The 19052-nt window shown below is 27.6% G+C and overlaps 4 protein-coding genes across 7 annotated transcripts; 2 read left to right on the top strand and 2 right to left on the bottom strand.

Moving 5' to 3' along the window:
* Positions 1–8: 8 nt before the first annotated feature.
* LOC122530480 (DNA polymerase alpha catalytic subunit) lies at positions 9–10911 on the bottom strand. Of its 2 annotated transcripts, XM_043657484.1 has the most exons (22): positions 6488–6625; positions 6053–6244; positions 5641–5950; positions 5232–5535; positions 4750–5166; positions 4258–4626; positions 3982–4186; positions 3628–3896; positions 3447–3563; positions 3191–3374; positions 2990–3121; positions 2741–2916; positions 2386–2626; positions 2168–2307; positions 1837–2042; positions 1496–1757; positions 1234–1408; positions 967–1133; positions 590–835; positions 445–520; positions 177–376; positions 9–99 (listed from the first exon to the last, which is right to left on the bottom strand). In XM_043657484.1, the coding sequence occupies exons 1-22, from the start codon at positions 6501–6503 to the stop codon at positions 97–99; spliced, it is 4407 nt and encodes a 1468-aa protein (XP_043513419.1). In that variant the 5' UTR covers positions 6504–6625; the 3' UTR covers positions 9–96. The 2 variants fall into 2 exon arrangements, with proteins under 2 accessions (XP_043513419.1, XP_043513421.1); XM_043657486.1 differs by lacking the exons at positions 5641–5950; positions 6053–6244; positions 6488–6625 and adding an exon at positions 10803–10911 and having other exon boundaries at positions 5232–5312.
* Positions 6662–9258, top strand: LOC122530482 (transport and Golgi organization protein 11). Of its 2 annotated transcripts, none has more exons than XM_043657488.1 (5): positions 6662–6795; positions 7242–7469; positions 7611–7705; positions 7832–7974; positions 8488–8909. In XM_043657488.1, exons 2-5 carry the CDS (start codon positions 7247–7249, stop codon positions 8696–8698), a joined length of 672 nt encoding a protein of 223 aa, XP_043513423.1. In that variant the 5' UTR covers positions 6662–6795; positions 7242–7246; the 3' UTR covers positions 8699–8909. The 2 variants fall into 2 exon arrangements, with proteins under 2 accessions (XP_043513423.1, XP_043513424.1); XM_043657489.1 differs by lacking the exon at positions 6662–6795 and adding an exon at positions 6829–7069 and having other exon boundaries at positions 8488–9258.
* A 1-nt stretch (position 10912) lies between the features above and the next one.
* LOC122530481 (YTH domain-containing family protein 3) lies at positions 10913–14599 on the top strand. Its single transcript, XM_043657487.1, has 4 exons — positions 10913–11054; positions 11156–11183; positions 12287–13980; positions 14088–14599. The coding sequence occupies exons 1-4, from the start codon at positions 11019–11021 to the stop codon at positions 14133–14135; spliced, it is 1806 nt and encodes a 601-aa protein (XP_043513422.1). The 5' UTR covers positions 10913–11018; the 3' UTR covers positions 14136–14599.
* Positions 14600–15864: 1265 nt separating this feature from the next.
* Positions 15865–18990, bottom strand: LOC122530467 (EF-hand domain-containing protein 1-like). Of its 2 annotated transcripts, XM_043657462.1 has the most exons (5): positions 18845–18990; positions 18628–18764; positions 18168–18490; positions 17602–18050; positions 15865–17508 (listed from the first exon to the last, which is right to left on the bottom strand). In XM_043657462.1, the coding sequence occupies exons 1-5, from the start codon at positions 18890–18892 to the stop codon at positions 16630–16632; spliced, it is 1836 nt and encodes a 611-aa protein (XP_043513397.1). In that variant the 5' UTR covers positions 18893–18990; the 3' UTR covers positions 15865–16629. The 2 variants fall into 2 exon arrangements, with proteins under 2 accessions (XP_043513397.1, XP_043513398.1); XM_043657463.1 differs by lacking the exon at positions 18845–18990 and having other exon boundaries at positions 18168–18542; positions 18628–18715.
* Positions 18991–19052: the final 62 nt, after the last annotated feature.

Here is a 19052-nt window from a genome sequence, read left to right as displayed (position 1 = left end):
TTAAATTTAATACATACTTACATAAAAACATTTATTCTATTATTTATACCCTATAGTTATTTGTAGTATGGTAGTTTTTGTTTGATCATCACATATTTACTAAAACAGAAAAATTAAAATTACAGAGATATAATTGTAAAAAATTATATAATATTTTTTAAATATAAATTATTTACCACTTCTTCATCATCCAGCCCATCTGATATTTCTAAAGTACCTGTATATAAACTTGATTTTTCTTCTTGTTCATCATTATTTGAAAAGATCGTATCCAAACACACAACAGAAAATGCATTTCGCCTTAAAATTTTTTCTATTGCTTCTTTTAATGAATCATATGCTTCTCTCATACCTTGCGGACATTGAGATAACAAATCTAACAATAAATTATTATAGTCAGTTGGTTATCTTTCTAGAAAAAAGAAGAAAGATATAGATACTTACTTTTATACTTTGACTGAGTTACATCAAAAAGATGAAGATAAAAACACATTTGATTATAAAGTTTTGTATCTGTAAACTTTAAACAATATTTTAATCTTTAATATATTCAAAATATTCAGAAACAGTGATAAACTTTTTAACTTACAACTCTATGTAGTTCACCATCATTACATTTTCTGCAAGTTGGATATATTGGCTCAAAATCTAATGGTATTTCTTGTGTTTGCTCACCACATGTTGGATTTTCACATTCTAACCATCCATTGTAATATTCGTTAACTAATTCTCGTATAGCAAGTGTCACCGCATTTTGTATTGTATTAATATATGTCCATGGTTGTACCTTGCAGTCTGGATTTGAACAGGAAGCAAGTGACAATTGATTTCCAAACTATAAAATATTTCGATATATAGTAAACAAATAGATAAATAAATAAATATAAAAAATATAAATAGATGAATATATAATTGTATATATATATTATAAAAAAAAGTTATTGTTTCATCATGAATTTCTCTTACCTCTTCGTTTACAATATCTTTAATTATAATTTCTGACTGACATTTTTCGTTTCTACAATTAAATTTCAAAGGAAGGCAATACCTAAATCTATCCTCTTCCATTAATAATGGTATATCACCATGTTCTTGATGTATTATTCTTCTAGATTTATAAATATTTTCCAAACCTATCAAAATAAATTTTATTTATAATACATATTTATTTATTTTACATTTTATACATATTATAAAATTCTATAATAAAATTTATGTTGATTAAAATTTTACCTAAGCATTTAGCTAACAAAACATCATCAATTCCTTCAATTGGTTCACAAATTCGCAAAACAATAGGAAAAATTTGACTTAGTAAATAGTAATTAATATCTATTTTTAAAGAGTCACTCTTTTTATATTCATCAATATGATATGCTCTTTCAGTTGCAGATTTTTCTGTTCCATCCTATATAGAAAAATAACTATACAATTGATAATGTTTATAAAAACAGTACATAAATATTAAATAATAGTGAAATCGGCAAATACAAACATCGCATATAATATAAGGGATAGTGTCTCCAGCTTTCCACATTCTACCACCTTCTTTATTTAATCTCAAAGCTACTTGGACATGAGCTTGCTTAGTATCTGGATATTCATTTGGATTTTTTGATAATTGTTTTGTAATAATTAAAGAAGATAAAGGAACTTGATTTTCACGAACATTTTGTGCAACATCATGTAACATACTGAAAATTTGTTCTATTCTATCATCACACAATTTATCAGAAAGAAGATGGTCCAAAATTTTTCTAAAAATAACCACTATTGTAAATATTATTTAAAATTTAAAATTCTGCTTAAAATCTAATCTGTTTATATTTTACTTACTTTCCAACATCACAAGCTAATTGACACCAATCTCTTCGCACAATATCTAAACCTTTATGTTCTTGTGTCAATTCTATTTGCCCATTAGGTAATTTTGTCATTGTAACTGCAGCATACTTCTTTTTTTGTAAAAGCAACAAATAACGGAATACACCATCAATATCTAATTCTACTCGTTTATATAATTTATTAACTTCTTGTTTTATCTATACACAAATTTTATCAAGTATTATTTTCACATTTACTACTATTTACAATTTTATAAGTATTATTTTCAAAATATAAAATAAATAAAAATATAGTATTGATTTGAACATAGTTATGCATTTACCTTTTTTCCAACAGAAAAAACTTCATCGTAATCTAATAAACTTGTATTTATCATTATGGAATCAGTGTCTCCATATATAACTTCATAATTCAATTTTTCAACGAGGCTTTTTGTATGTTGCAAAATTTCTCGACCTTTTGCTATAGTAGTATTCAATATTTTATAAATATATTTACAAATAAATTTATATTTCATTTCCTTCTATTTCTATATTTTACCTGTAACTAAGGCAGCAAGTCCTTTAGCATAAAATCTACAATGAGTTGCACCCAAACAACCATACATAGAATTTGCTGTAAGTTTTAAAGCTAGCTGTCGAATATTATATTGCATCTTCAATTCAGGTGAAATATTTGGTGTTTTCATTAGTTTTTTCACTTCTACTCTACTTTCAACTAATTTGCAAATTTCGGTTGGAATTATTCCAAATTCTAAATTTGATTCAGGAATTGATAAATCCTACATATTTATACATAAAATATAGTTAAAAATGTGGTTATACATAAAATTAAAAAATTCTACATACATATTTATAAATAAAGTTGTTTAATCCAAAATAATAAATAAATTTACCTCATACTCAGCATATGCAGCTCCAGGTACAGTAGTAAAACATAAATTGTATTCTTGAATTATACTAGGATATAAAGAATTAAAGTCCATTAATAAAATGAGTTTATCATAAAATCCCTTTTTTGGGTCAAGAACTAAGCCACCAGCATAGGCCGCTTTCTTTTTACTAGTGTTTTCTATAGATGAAATAATATCAATGACAAATGTATTATGAAGTAATAATCATTCATTTAAAATATATGCCATTACCTTCATTATCTTTTCCCCTTTTTGTAATACGTTTATCAGGTGTTATATAATTTTTCAAATGAAATGCATGCAATAATAAATATTCGTTTCTTTCTGCGCGTCCTGCTGTTAATGTTCTTGATATAACATTTCCTGTACAAATAAGATAAATGCATATTAACTGAAAGGTCTATATTATTCAAAAAACCAATATATACTTACCAGCAATACATGTAATTTGTAATGCAAGTGGAAGAACATTAAGTTCAAAAACAATAGACAAAATATATAATGCTTCTGTCAATGTTATTTTAATTAAGTTATCTATTTTATTCAGAGTACTATAAAATAATATACATTTATTAGATTTTATTTCCTTACATTCATTTTCTTTTTTCTTTAATACCTGTTAAAACAACTAGAATTTAATTTTTTTTTAATTATAAATATCGTAGAAATAAATATTTTAAATATTTACCGCGATGCAAAGAGATTGTAAATCATAACTTCTAACTTTGAGATTTAATTCTTTAGCTGAAACTTGTATGTCACAGATAGGTCGACCAGCTGCTGCTTGATTTAAGTTTACCTTACCCTAAAACACATATTTTTTTGTATTTCTATATCTTTAATATTGTACTCTTTATAAATATATATACCCTTATTAAAGGTGGTACAGAACGTCTTAATTTTCCAAATCTGCTCCAATTTGAAACCTTCAATGTAATCATTCTTTGCATTAAAATATCAAATTGAAAGCCACAATCATATCCAATCAACAAATCTGGATCTGCAGTATTTATTATTTTTAATAGTTCTTCAAGTAAGTCCGTTTCTGTTTCAAATTTCATTAATGTAGTATATGAAATGTTTGAGAGCATTTCTCGTGCTTGTCTTGGCCAAGGCATATCGCGTGGATGTGTAATTACTATGTAAAATAATGTTAAAATATAATGCTCAAATATTGAAAATACTACAAATATTTCAAATAATGATTCAATAAGTTAACATACGACAAAAATGTTGTTGAAATGGTGGTTTTGGTGGTTCTTTGTCAATATGGTATTTATGATGTATAAGAACTGCAATCATAACTACTTCATTTTGTTGTAATTTTGTATTGAAAGAGGTTCGTATATTTAATGTTATCAGTACTAACGGTGGCAATGTTTGAGAGTCAGAGAAAACAGATATATTCTCCATCTTCATACAATTTACCTATTCAATTATACTATAAATGATTAATTACATAATACATTTATTTATAATAATAAATATAACTGCTATACCTTTATTTTGCACCAACTAGTTTGTACACCAGTAGGTAATGGACACTTAACATCTAACCAACATGGTCCCTTAATATTTCTTTCAATTAGAAGTAACTCTAAAGAATTTATTGTTGTTCCAAAAACACGTTCTATTGACGGTCCAGAATAATTAGAAGGTACAGGTGGATAACTTGTAGAATATCTTACTTCCAAATAATCCGATTTTGCTGGAGTACCTTCTTGTTCAAAAGCATAGTTTTTGGAAACTTTGCTGCTACGGAATTCCTTTATTCCTAACTTGTTTGCAAATTGATTAAATTCTTTATATACATCTTCTATCGTATTTAGTCGTTCTTTCTCATCATTTTCTGCCGACGATGACTTTATCTAAAATTTACATTAATTATATAATTATTTTATTAATGTCAGAGAAGAAAAATTAATAGATGATAGACGATATGTAAAAATTTCTAATAATATTAAAATTAAAATAAATCCTAATAGACATACATATACTCTAGGAAGAAGATAAATTCTCCGTGGAATATTTTTTACTGTTAAACAGCAAGAACAATATTCTTTTATAGAGGGTACAAAAACTTTTCCAAATAAATATACAACTCCAGGTTGTTTATATGGATCTTCATATGCATCCCACCAATAAAATCTGAATACTTCTTCGTTATTTGCATTAGTTACAAGTGGTAAAGGCACTTCTGTAGTATCAGCAGATACTTCAATATTTGACATTTGTGTTTCAAATCCAATGTCCAATGTTGCATTGAAATTTTCCAAATCAAAGTTTTTTTTTTCAACATCTTTCATTTTCATTTGAGTGCTTGATTTGTTTTCCTTATTTTCTTTATTGATAGGCAACATTGGCTTTTCATTCTGATCAATATTGTCATCTTCAAAATCTACAGAGAACTGTAATAAATATAATATAATAGTCTAAATACCCTTTCAAAATATTATTGAGTAATAGAACTTACATCTCCAACAAATTGACTAAGATCTTCAGTTTCTGTTTCAATTATTTGACTGCTGCTTGTTTCTTTAACATGCTCTTCTGACTGTAGACTCAATGTTGTAATTTCTGAATTACTAGTATCATCTATAATTATTTGACTACTATTTTCATTTGAAGTAATGTTCTCTACTTGGGATATTGATTCTGTTTGTTTGTGCATGTTTACCTTTTCTGGTTTATCAAACATTATCAAAGTATCATCATCATCATCATCATATCGTATTTTTTCACATTCAGAAATTGATTCCATCTTTTTTTCTACAGTTCTGAAAATTATAATTATAAAAATTATTAATGTAAAAATGATTATATAAAAACTATATTAGATATATCAAAACACGAATATCTAAATATATAGAAAAATTAGTTACTTTTCACTTAATTTTGGCGTAGTACAAAATTTATTTTTAATAGATCTTGATTTTGACTGCTTTGGTGTATCATCTTTTTTTAATTCAGACATTAAATCTCCCAAAATACTATCATCATTCAATTTAGTATCAGTTTTCTTTTTGGAAGACATATTTATCAACATATTTTGAATGTTTCCTTTCTTCTTAGCATCATCTTTTTTATTTTTTCTAGGGCCTGCAATTTTATGTTTTCTTGCTTCTTGTATACTTTTATCATCCAAGTCGTCGTCAAAAATTTCTCTACCATCTTCAATATAACCACTCTCTCCTTTTGCAACAAAGAATTGTATTGTAATAATTATTCAAAGAAAACAAAAAATTAATTTGCTATTTACGTTTGTTACTACAATAAGAGTTTTAAAGTTATTACCATCATCAACAATCCAATCATCATTTTGCCTTTCTATCACAGTTTTGGAATACTCTTTCTCATCAACTTCTTCATAAACATTTTCCAATTCATCTATTTCATACTTATGTTTACTACCTTTTAATTGCTTCAATTTTTCTAAAGCTGACAACCTTCCAGTTTTATCGATCTTCTGGCGTTTAGCTCTACCTGCTAAATTTATGATTAATACAATTTAATAAACCTTTACAATTTAATAAATCCAACTTTACATTGAAATTTTGTTCGTGATTTTTTATAAAAATATTTTTGAGCAACGAAGTCATATTTAATATATTTAATAGACATTTGAAAACAGAACAAATTTAACTAATAGTTAAACGATAGATGTAATCAAATACAAGTCCAATTTTAAAATCGTAGAAATAAAGTTAAAATATAATTGGAAACGCTTACATTGTGTGTCACTCATATTTTTTAAAAATAAATTCTTGATGTGAAATGTCAAAAAGAACCGTAATACAGTTCAGTTTAGATTCTAGATAACAAAATCAAAGAACATTCGCACATGGAAGAAAATGAAAACGCCTGAACGTGAATTTAATGGCAGATACACTGTCACTTTTGGCGGGAGTTTCGTTAAAATCGATAAATTCCTAGTTATCGATTACTTTCGATTGGCACAATTGCAGCCTTTGTACAGAACATTTATTGCCAACTTCGCGTGACGAGTTTGTGTTCAACGATCGAACAGTTGCAAGAAGGTAATTATTCGAGCATTGGGAGAGGTGTTTTTTTCTTTTTGCACGCAAAACAGTTCATTGCAATAGTTACTGCTAATAAACATAGCTTATGGTGTATAATTACTTTTAATTTGTTATTATTACACGACGTTTAAGTCGTGCGACTTTTGTGTCGTCATTGTACAGTACTTTAAAATTATCAAACACATGCAGTTTATTGCTACAATCACCAGGCTATTCATCATTAATTGATAAAGATAAGAAGTTCTCAAACTTTCGTTCTTTACGGTGAAATGTAAATTCCCATTTTCTTCTTTTTTCCATTTATTACGTTTTATTTTTAATTTTCTGCAGTAAGAATACAAAATAAGTCATACAAATTATTTATATTATATTTTGTAAGTTAACAAATTTAGTAAAGAAAAGGGAGAAAATATAGGTCTGAATTTTGTTTTTAATTATTTTAGTTATAATGTCAAAAGCACATAGTCCTACTGTTTTTAATGGAGAGGCTGACAATTTTTATGACCCAAATTTTACTTTGGACATTAACAAAAGGATGCGTGTACCAAAAAGCATTCGTGTAAGTGGCGACTACACAGACGAAGAAATAGATACAAATGGTTCCAGCTGGAATCAGGTGGTTGGAGCAGAGAAATTTGAAATGCATGTTCCAGACAGAATTTTGGTTGTTGGTAAATATATAATTTTTTGCCACATGTTAATTATACATTCATTGTTACATAACTAAGTTGGTTTCTTCATTAAAAATATATTTTGTAAAGTTATTGCTTGTATATAAAAATAAAAGTGATGTTATATGTGATTAAATTTAGGACAAGAACAACATGTTGGAACTAAAGCACCACCAAGAGAAATTACATTAGAAAATGCTGTTTTGCCACCTGAGCCAGGCATGGTTAGGGTGCAGGTAAATATTTGAAAGTTTTGAATGAACTTAAATGTGTGTATATTTCAAAAAATCATTCTTGGATTTGATTTTATTCTGAAACGATATGTATGAAATATTTTGCAATTTTTTTTATTATATCGGTAGACTCCACCAAGGATTTTGACATTGGATAACCATTATTTTCCGGCAGCTGATGAAGAACTAAATTCATATTCAACAGAAACTAAGGAATCAGTAGTATCTAAACCACAATATTCTACAGAAACACAAATAGTTAGGCATGCTAGGTAATAACTAGTAATAATAACTAATACTTTTCAATCCATATATATNATATATATATATATATATATATATATATATATATATATATATATATATATATATATATATATATATATAATTATATACACCAAGTGGACCAATAACTAGTTTTTATTATTTCTGTTATTTTTAGAAATATGAAAAGACTTATTTAATATGAGGAAAGTCATAATGTGTACTTTTTTTCATGTAATGTTTTCAAATATTTCAAGGATATCCTTATGTATTATACCTTTCTATCTTTTAAAATAACAAATGTTTCAATAATTTCACCTGTTTAATTAATAATTTAGTATTAAGAAAAGACTAAAATACATCATAATAGATATTACAAATACATTTGTATCAATGTAATGTTATAATCACTAATTTGCTAAAACCTGAAAACTTGTTATTTTATAAGACGTGAAATAATGAAAGCTATTGGTCCTTTCTGCATATCTTACCTTCTTTTTGAGAATATAATTTTTTTCTAGAGAACAAACACCTTCATATAGCGCACTTAATGTTTCTCTACCACCTAGTGAAGAGATACAACATTTACGTCGACAAGTAGGGAAATTAAATCGTCGAGTAATGGCTATCGAACTCGAAATGCTGCAACGTCAACAAAGAGAAAAAATTATATATGCGTTAACATTGACGTATTTAATTCTTAAAGCTTTTTCATGGCTAACAAGAAACTGAATTTGTGTTAAGAAAATACAAAAGATTTGCATCTTGTGTGACAAATGGTGCTGTTCGTCTATACAAATACAAGATATTCTGCAAGAGTCTCCCTTATTGCAAGAGAAAGTTTATAACCAAAGACTTTATCTTGAATGTGAAACATATTCAAAGTAAATGTCTGTATCGTATATATTCAAAACTAAATTACTTCTGACATTTGCATAAAAGTATTATAATAAATTTTTAAATATCTAACTGATAAAATTTAACATTTATTATATTTATATCTTTTTTATTATTTACAATGAATTGAAACTCTTCCTTAATACATACAAGAAAATTGAATATATATGATACTGTTTTCCTTAAAATAGTTAAATTTGAATGTTTAATAAGTATGTTTGTAAAAAGTAATTTGCATGATCAAATAAGCAGAGATTAAGTTAATGATCTATTAAAGAATCCATTTTACAAGATTATAATTGTTTAATGATAATAAACTGAAAACAGATGTATTAGATATAATTACAGTATATAATAGATAATTGTATATTTGTAAAAGTAAAGAAAATGATGTTGTAAGATTCTATATATTGAAATTGAAATTAATTTTAATTTCTATTTTTTCCTTTACTTTTTTTAATTATGTATGATTAAGAATATTACATTGTAGTAATATACTGATAAAATTGTTCAAATCAACTATTATAAATATGTATTTAGAGTAATTCTATGTTTGACATATTTTTTGTGGCCATAATATTGTATATTTATATGTTATAAGTATACTGAAATAAAATAAATAAATAATAAATACATTCTTTTTTCTTTGTGCAATAAATGTCTTGAAACTATCACAGTTTATATATTTAAAGATTTTTATAAAGTTTGTACTTTGAAGATTTAAGGACTAAAAAATATAGAAATATATTGAAGTTGGATATATCAACTTCTATTTATTTGATGACTAAAAGAATATTTCCAGCAAGTATCTATTAATACGTTATATAATATATATATATTATAATACATGAATAAAATGACAATATATTATTTCTTATATATTACTTACTAGAAATACTTATTATTACTAAGATATTAATTAGTGAAAATATTGCATTATTATATTACAAATTATAATTACAAAACAAATTACTGTTTTAATTAATTGAAATATTATTATAATTATTATTTATCATAAAGCAAACTGATATCTTACGTAAAATATTTTATTTTATATGTTTAAATATGTGTGAAGTGAATATAATTTACATGAAATTTAAATCGAAAGATTTTAAAAATTAATCAATATTTTAATAACTATATTAAAATATTTCTTTATGTATATATATATATATAAAATTATATAAATATATATATTTATATAATTAAAAGCATTATAGTTACAGTATTAGTTTAACAAATCATTTTTTATTTTTTATTAGATATTAAAAAATAAAACTTATGGTATTAATATCATTTATTATTAACAATGGTCAATAAAATATTTTCAATTCTATATTAATGAGTCAAATATAATTATTAAGAAAAAAATAACTAAATATTACCCTAGTTTGTATTATAATGGTAGAAATATTAAATGAAATTTCTGTCAAAATAGTAGTATCGTGTTACATGTAAAGTTTTTTCTATATAATTCATATAAATACAAACATTATATTATATTTTATTGTGTATTGCGGGAATTAATTCCTCATTCGTATGAACTAGATTTATCAGACACGACCATACTCAACATTGATTCTCTAGGTCTAATCATCATAGCAGAAGCTAGTAAATATCGAGATGAAAGACCATCGTTTATACCTTGCAGCAGAAAAGAATATCAATGTTAGTAAGTCTATAAGACACGGATAAGAAATAATAATAGAAAAGGAATATTTCTTTTTAATATTAAATCTAATCTGATCGTACGAGACTGTAGAAAAAACACGTCCACCGAAATAATCGTATAGGGATCTTATTGTCGCGAATGTTAGACAATCTGTTAATACATACGAGAGGTCAGTGCACGTCACGTAGTTATTATTCGGAGTTGAGAATTTTGTGGAAATTTATCTGTCTAGAAGTGCAACGGGAAAGGATTTCTGATCCCTGAGACTCTCTCGCGGCAAGACATTACGGAAAGATACGCGGAGGTCTCAGGTTTAGCGAATATTAAAGTTGAAGGACTCCTTTCCAGAGAAGTGTACGCGTACTTCGAATGGTATAACGGTGGTCGTATGTAATTGTGGTATTGCGTTTAAAAACTTTATTTTATTAAGGCACAGCCGTCTGTTCGGCGTCTGTGAAGAGCAGACCGAGTGTGTGACAGGTTATGTCAACTGGATTGGCAGGTGCTGTTTCAAATCAGGTCAGTGTGTTGACTTGCTACCACACCGCTATACTGCAGATACCTTTCACTGAAGACAGCCATTCTAAATTTTGTATATTTTTCCATGCAACGGAATGCAGCGGATGAAAGGACAAACCAATAATCAAGGTGAGACTTTTGTATCCTCTTGCGATTTTTCAAATGTTCCCTAATTGCTAAATGCGTCTTCTAAGAGAGCACGAGCCGTCCCTTGTAATAAAAATTACTCGAGCACATAGGTTTTTTTTTTATCCGTTAAAGTACACCTACTCCGGGATTTATGTCTGTTGTGTATAAATTTATCGACGCTTGTTGGTGCCTCGGCAAGTTAATGTGCGTGCATAGTTTTTTAAACTAATACCAAATGTTGTTATCTATATTTTTAGCCGATCTCTATATATGTATATATACATAGTGCGTTAACCTATTTGTATGTTTCGATATATTCCAAGTATGTTAGGTTATCAATAAAATTATTTCATGCTATTTTTTTTCTCATTAAATTTAGAATTACGGTTTCTTCTTTTTTTTCATTTTTTTTTTCTTATGTAGTATTTTTTTCTATCGAAGTATTTGTAGAAATCTTAAGAAGTAATACATTTTTTCGTATTATTTCGGCAACGTCAGTTGGACAAGTGAAATTATTAAAAATATTACATAATTTAGCTGAAAATTACTATCAATTTATAGTAATTTGTCCAAATATCGTGTACTAGTTATAATTATTGTATCGAAATAACTTACTATTGTAATTAATATTTCCCTATAATATTAAAAATCTTGAAATCACTTTCAATTGATTAATTTAATTTTCCTATTGGAAGATGAAAGAATTTTTTTTTATGTACTTTGTATGTAATTCTAATTAATTTCCATGTATTAAAATTTTTAATGCATAATTGTTTTTAATTGTTTGAAAAGAATTTCTATTAATCATGAGATTTTGAAAATTTTGTATAAAAAAGAATTTCTTAATTTTTTAATAGGAATGTGTAATTATACCACATGATCATATGATTTTAAATTCTGAGTCATGAGAGTGTTTTGTTTTATAACTTATGTCTTCTTTATGACATTTAATTGTTAAATGCAAATAATTCTAACAATATACTGGGATATTTAATTTCAATGAAAGATATTTGTTTAAACTAAATTAGAGAATTAGTTGTAAATTGTACTATTGAGAAAGTTTATTATATATATATTAATGAAGTAAAATTTCATCTTGGTAGTGAGCAATGGTCCTAAAGAACACCAGCAGCAACCACAGACAGAACATGCTGGTGGAGAAGATACTGGATTTGACTCATGGAGAGGAGGCAATAGTACCCATCATTCTAGTTATCCAATTGGAACTGGTGATCCATATAGCCCTTATTATGCAGGTACTTCATTCCCTTATCAAACATTTGGTGCTGGGGATGGTACTTGGTCAAATGGAACAGATCCCGTTGCATTTCTTTCTGGCTATGGAGGTCAAATAGGTCACGATGCATACGGAATGGATGGAATGTTTTCTGCTAGTGCAGGAGGTGGTTTTAGTACATTTGGTCAGCCTGCTTTTAATTATTTTCATGGAAATGGTGATTTTAGTGCTTGGGGCACTCCAAGAAAAACGCGCTATGAAGATTATTACCAGGCACCACGTGGAAATGAAAATTATCCAACACCTAGCAATGCAGAAATTAAGACTATTGAACAAAGTGTACAAGGCTTGTCATTAGGAAGTGGAGAAGTACCACGACAGGATCAACAAACATCATCTAATCAATCAATAAAACCAGAAACGAAGGAACCCAGAAAGATAACATGGGCCAGTGTTGCAAGTCAACCTGCAAAGCCAGTCCCACCACTTTCATCTTCCCAAGGAATGAAGAAAAAGGCTGGAATGCCACCACCACCTATTGTGCCAGGAAAGCATAATATGGACATTGGAACATGGGGTGAAGGTAAATCTTCTGCACCGCCTCCAACAGCACCACCGCCACCACAGGTACAACCTCCTGTTCCACCTCCTCCACCATTGGCTCAGAGACAGAGACCTCCTCCTCCGCCACCATGTTGGAATAGACAACCTACAACACCTCCATCGCCTCCGCAATCACAGATTCACATGCCCCCACAACCTCAGCATCAACACCAACAGCAGCAGCAGCAACAACAGCAACAGCAGCAACAACAGCAGCAGCAGCAGCAGCAGCAACCACAGCAACTGCAGCTACAACAACAGCAAATTACACAATCACAATCACATCCTGTTTTAGACGAGTTGAAAGTGAAAAATGATTATAATCCTGTAGAATTTGATGAAACTGCTCCTGGAGCTAGGTTTTTCGTAATCAAGTCTTATTCTGAGGATGACATTCATAGATCCATTAAATATGAAATTTGGTGCAGTACTGAACATGGTAATAAAAGATTGGATCAAGCATATAAAGAAGCCAGCCGTGAAGGAGCACCTTTATATTTGTTCTTTTCTGTCAATGGATCTGGTCACTTTTGTGGTATGGCACAAATGGTGTCACCTGTTGATTATAAGAGCAATAGCTCTGTATGGTCGCAAGATAAATGGAAAGGTCAATTTCGCGTACGTTGGATTTATGTTAAAGATGTTCCTAATGTGCAACTTCGTCACATTAGATTAGAAAACAATGAAAATAAACCAGTGACTAATTCAAGGGATGCACAGGAAGTCCCTCATGCAAAAGGCGTAACAGTGCTACGTATATTACATACTTATCGGCATTCAACTAGTATTTTTGATGACTTTGGACATTATGAACGTAAACAGGCAGAAGAAGATCAACGCAAGGCTCCATCAAATGCTATACAACATCATCATTCTTCCAATCATAGAAATAGAGGACATTCGGACTTGTCAAGGGATCATCATCCTCATCAATCGCATTTACATCATCAACGCAAAGTAAATAATAACATTACAATATTATAATTGCTATATAAATATTATAAGAGAAATTTAAAATTATGTGAGATAACATTTTTTAAATAGTAATATATTTGTTTGTATAGGATCGAGATGGTGGTCGTGGTAGAGGCAGAGGAGGTTCACGCCAGTAGCGATGGATACAACAAGAATATAATACTGTTCATAATAGTAATCATCGTAAAGAAAGCACGCTACGACTAATTATCGTCTTACTACTTATCTTTGCTTTCTTGGATACACAAGGCTTCTAATTCCTGTGACAAAACTTGTCATCATTGAGACTATTTCCTTCTGTTAAATAATCGACATTGTATGATAATTAGCGTTGCGTCGGCATCACAAATATTATCTAATCATAACTACTATGAAGAGGAACGTAATACAATTTCAAGGGATATTGGGTAACCTTGCTGACAGTTGTAAGCATATAGTGTGGTGTTGCGTGCTATTCATCGAAAGGTGTTTCTTAAACGTACAAATTAAAAATGAAATAAAAAATAAAATATGGAACAGAAGAAAAAACTGTAATATATGGACGAACCCTTGTAAAATGCTTAAACTTTTGTTGATAATGAAAAAATCTATGCGAGAACAATATTGTAAGCAAGTGTCATTTAAATCAATTACTATTTTAAATTTTGATGGACATATAACCTGGTGCCTGTGGCTGAAAGGACTCACCTTTCTTTGTTATAAAGGTGCAAGGGCTTATTACAACGTTTTAAGTTTACGTGTAACAATTATGCTTGATCATTGGATAATAATAGAAATTATTATCAACTGATTATTTTATGCATATTCTATATCTATTGCAAATTATATATATTATATATATATGTATATATATAATTCTAATATATATATTATATATACTATGTATGATTACTATATATAATATATATGATATAATCTATATATATATATATATGTATGTGTGTATATATATATTATCTATTATTATATTATTATATTATTCATGGACTGCAAAAATGTTCTAAAATATTATATGGCAAAAGAATAATATTATAGTTGCTCTATAGTAACATATATGATAATGATTATTGTACTATTTTATGAAAATTTCATAAGATACGAGTCTTATTGTTAAAATTGACTGCTACTTTATTTTATTTTAGTGTTTGATACATTTTTTGTCATGATTTCATTATTTTATAAATTCCAGTTGTTTTTATTGAAATAGAAATTTTGTGTTTTTGTATAGTTAAAAAAAGGAATATGTATAGTTTTTCATGCCCATTAAGAAAAAAGATCCTTTAGCAGTAATATCAGTAAATTTAAACAATTTTTCACAAATTATATGTAGAAAATTGAACATTAATATAACAAAAATTGCTTAACTAATGTGGATTTAGTAAACTAAAATATATAAGTAATAGATTTTATCTTAGATTTGATTACTTTGCTGGTAGTTATATATACACACATTTACATACATATAGTTACATGTAGAAATTACTTTGTAGAAAATTGTAAAAGAAGCAGTAAAATGATAAAATCTTGTTCTTTAATTTTTATAGAAACAAAATTACTATTTTATTGCAAATTAATATCATTTTACTACATGATCAAATTTCATATAATTCAATCATGGAATAATGATATGAAATTTTTAGTTTATTAAAAAATTTTGTACAAAATTAATCATTGCAAATTTTTTTATCTAATGCAGAATTATCATAATTACTTTTGAATACACAATTAAAAATGAAAGGGAATGTAAGTCATATAAATATAAATCTCTTTTCTTGTTTCAATATTGTAAATGTTTAAAAAAAACTCATTTTATTAAAGTACTATATATCATAACTCATTTTATTAAAGTATTAAAAATTTGTAGCCAATATTTCTGAATTACTTCAGTTTATTTATGATTTAAAATAGAATAAGTTGCTCAGAAAATGAACATCGTAATAATGTCCAAATAACTAAGAACAACTGAATAAAAATTAAATTCTATTAAATTTCAATAGGATAGTACTAAACTATTTACTATTATTAGTAAATTTATCATTGAAAAAATAGTTGCTTTTTTAAACGTGCTTAGGAATGTTTGAATTCCAAAATTTGAATTCTAAAGTTTTATTTTATAATTAATATAGCACATGCTAATGTATACACTGTATATCTGTATATTATATTATAATGTGCAGACATACAAATAGTATACTTGTAATGTACTACATTGTTTAGTAATTACATTGTATCATCATACTTGATTAAATGTTGAATTGAACCATGAATTTAACATGCAAATTGAACTATTACAAAATATGTATGCAGGCAATGATTTTTCTATGGATACGGATTCGATTTAATTTTGATAGTAATTTTTATAACTTAAAAGAAAGATTGGTAATTGCGTTCAACGTAATATGCCGATATTTTATAATTATGTATTGATAAATATTATTAAACTATATAAAGAAATTATTGAAATTTTAAATTGTGATAAATTAATATATATTTGTAAATTTGTTGAAAATATTGTGTTGAACGTAATTATTCGATCAAAAATAATGTTCCTTTATCATCATTCTATCCAATTATCCCATTTTATTTGCTTCCTTCTACTTTATTTTCAGTAAATATCTTTGGAGCTTGGTATTAATGAGACAATTGTGTAGGATCTTTTATTAAATCTGGACAAAGCTCTTCTGGTGGTGGTGTACGTGGTCGTAATTCACCGTGTTCTCCTTCATATCTACATTTGGTTTGAGCTTCAAAATTTCTTACACATTGTTTCATATCAATATTTTTTTCAACAGTTGCTTCATCAGGTTCTAATGACTGTAATTTTGTCTCTTCTTTATCTTGTATTTTTTTGGTTTCTATCATTATATCATCGAAAAGCAAATTCTGTTTAACTAGATAATTGCGAATATTATTCCGCACTTCTTGTGGAAACTTTTTAGGATTTGCTTGAATGTAACGATATACAAAGAGGTCAGCGCCAGTTATGATGAAATAATGATTAAAAATATTAATTTTTGCGCCGATATAGAAATCTTGAGGAGTATAATATTCTGGATTATCTCTTCCAGTTTTTGGTTTCGCAACTAGTGTTGCCTTTAAAAAGCAACCTTCGCGACGTCCTGAATTACGTTTTTCAAGTTCTTGTACGACTATCGTACCATCGCTTAAATTATATTCTAAAATGAAATCGCGGTTTTCATCCTCTGGATGTATCACATCCATTTTCATAGAATAACGTAATTTTTTAGGAAAATTAAGAAGTTGTCGGACGACATCTTTCTTAGGTCGTTTCGGCATAAATGACAGACAGGAAACGTAAGTATCTTCAGGTGTACCGAAAATTATATGCGGTGGTGGTTTATATTCCGGTGCCGATACAATATCTTTTGTTGGAAGAGGAATTCTTTCCGGTTGCGTTATTCCTAACATCTCTGAATAATATTTTCGCGTGAAAGAATCACTATCGTGTAAAAAAAATTGTCGACCGAATATAAATATTGTACCACCTATCTGCAATTAAAAATGAAAACAAAAATACATGAATAGAAGTAGTTGTAACATATAGATATATAATGTATACTTATAAATTATTTATAAACTAACTAAAAAATCTTTTGGCGTATAGTATTCAACAATCTCTGGATCACCATATTCCATATATGCAGCAGGATAAGTTGATGGTAAATTTTTCCAGTCCTTTGGCACTTTCATTCTTTTTAGTAGCATTGGTACTGGATCCTTCCCGCTATTAGGTTTTTGTACTTCACAAATGGCTATCGTATCGTCCGTCAAGAAATACATAATCCGATAAATGTCATTGTTCCAAGTTGCAGTGAACAATAATACCATTTTATCATATTCTAGAAACCGTCGTCTAACATCGTCTGGAATTTTTGTAACACAAGTTGGTGTTTTTTGCTTGTTTATTCTTAATTCTGTATAAGGATCTATAGGAGGTTCTTTTTTATCTCCAACATCTATACCCTGGCTATTTAAATATTCTCTGGTAAATAAATCACAATCAATAATATGATAAACTACACCGTAAATACCTGCAAATTCATAATAAAGTAATATGTTAATGTATTTTCAATAAAAATTAAAGCCATTTTTTATTAATAAATATTTGCAAATACTACAATCATAGTAAAGATATTTATTAAACTTACATATGTCAATTCCAATATTAAAATCTTTCCAATGAAATGTATCGCCATTTATATTTTTTACAATTTTATTACGCCTAACGAGCTTTCCTTGCTGAAAGCCAGCATTATCAATTGTAGGTTCAATTACGCATACAGTATCATCTTCCAAATAATACATTATATTAACGTAACGTATACGAAAATGTTCATCCGGAGAGTTAAAAACTCCTTGACGAAAAAATGCTTTAAAACAGAGACATTTTTGCGCAAATAGCACATAATGTGGAATAAATTGTCGATATGCATACTCCTTTACACGTCCATATGTTAATGATGGATCATAACTAAATATTAATTAATATAATTGACATATTTCCAAAAAAATTGAATACTAAACTGATATAAAAAAAAAACAAAAAATCAAATTGAATTAGAAGAATCAAATCAATTTATGTATATGTTGCGTTGATTTCTCACTTACTGTACAGAATCCTCTTCTTTTACATATGCTCTAGATGCTAGATCTACTGGTCGTCCTCCAATACCACTGTGACTATCACGTAATACACGATAACCATTTAAAAAATGAAATTTTTGTAATAACTTGTAATCGTTGACCTTTAAAAAAAAACGTTCTTCCTTAATTTTATTTAATATAATAGTTATAACAATTAAATTGAACAGTTTTTCTGACTTACATTTGGATCTTGAAATGTATAGCCCGGTATAAGCGGTAGTTTTTCCATATCGAATTTTAAATCATTTAATAAAAAATATACTTTCAAAAGACATTTCTGTAGAGTATTAATTACCTGTGATTGCTAAATTGTTTGAATTGTTTCTATAACAACGCTGTCTTGTATTGATATAACAATACTTCAATAACAATATGTAATATTATCTAAT

This window comes from Frieseomelitta varia, unplaced genomic scaffold (assembly GCF_011392965.1).
Source record: "Frieseomelitta varia isolate USP_RPSP 00005682 unplaced genomic scaffold, Fvar_1.2 scaffold_345, whole genome shotgun sequence".
Lineage (NCBI taxonomy): Eukaryota > Metazoa > Arthropoda > Insecta > Hymenoptera > Apidae > Frieseomelitta > Frieseomelitta varia.
Note: the sequence above shows the minus strand (reverse complement) of the source record. Positions and strands in the feature narration are given on the sequence as shown.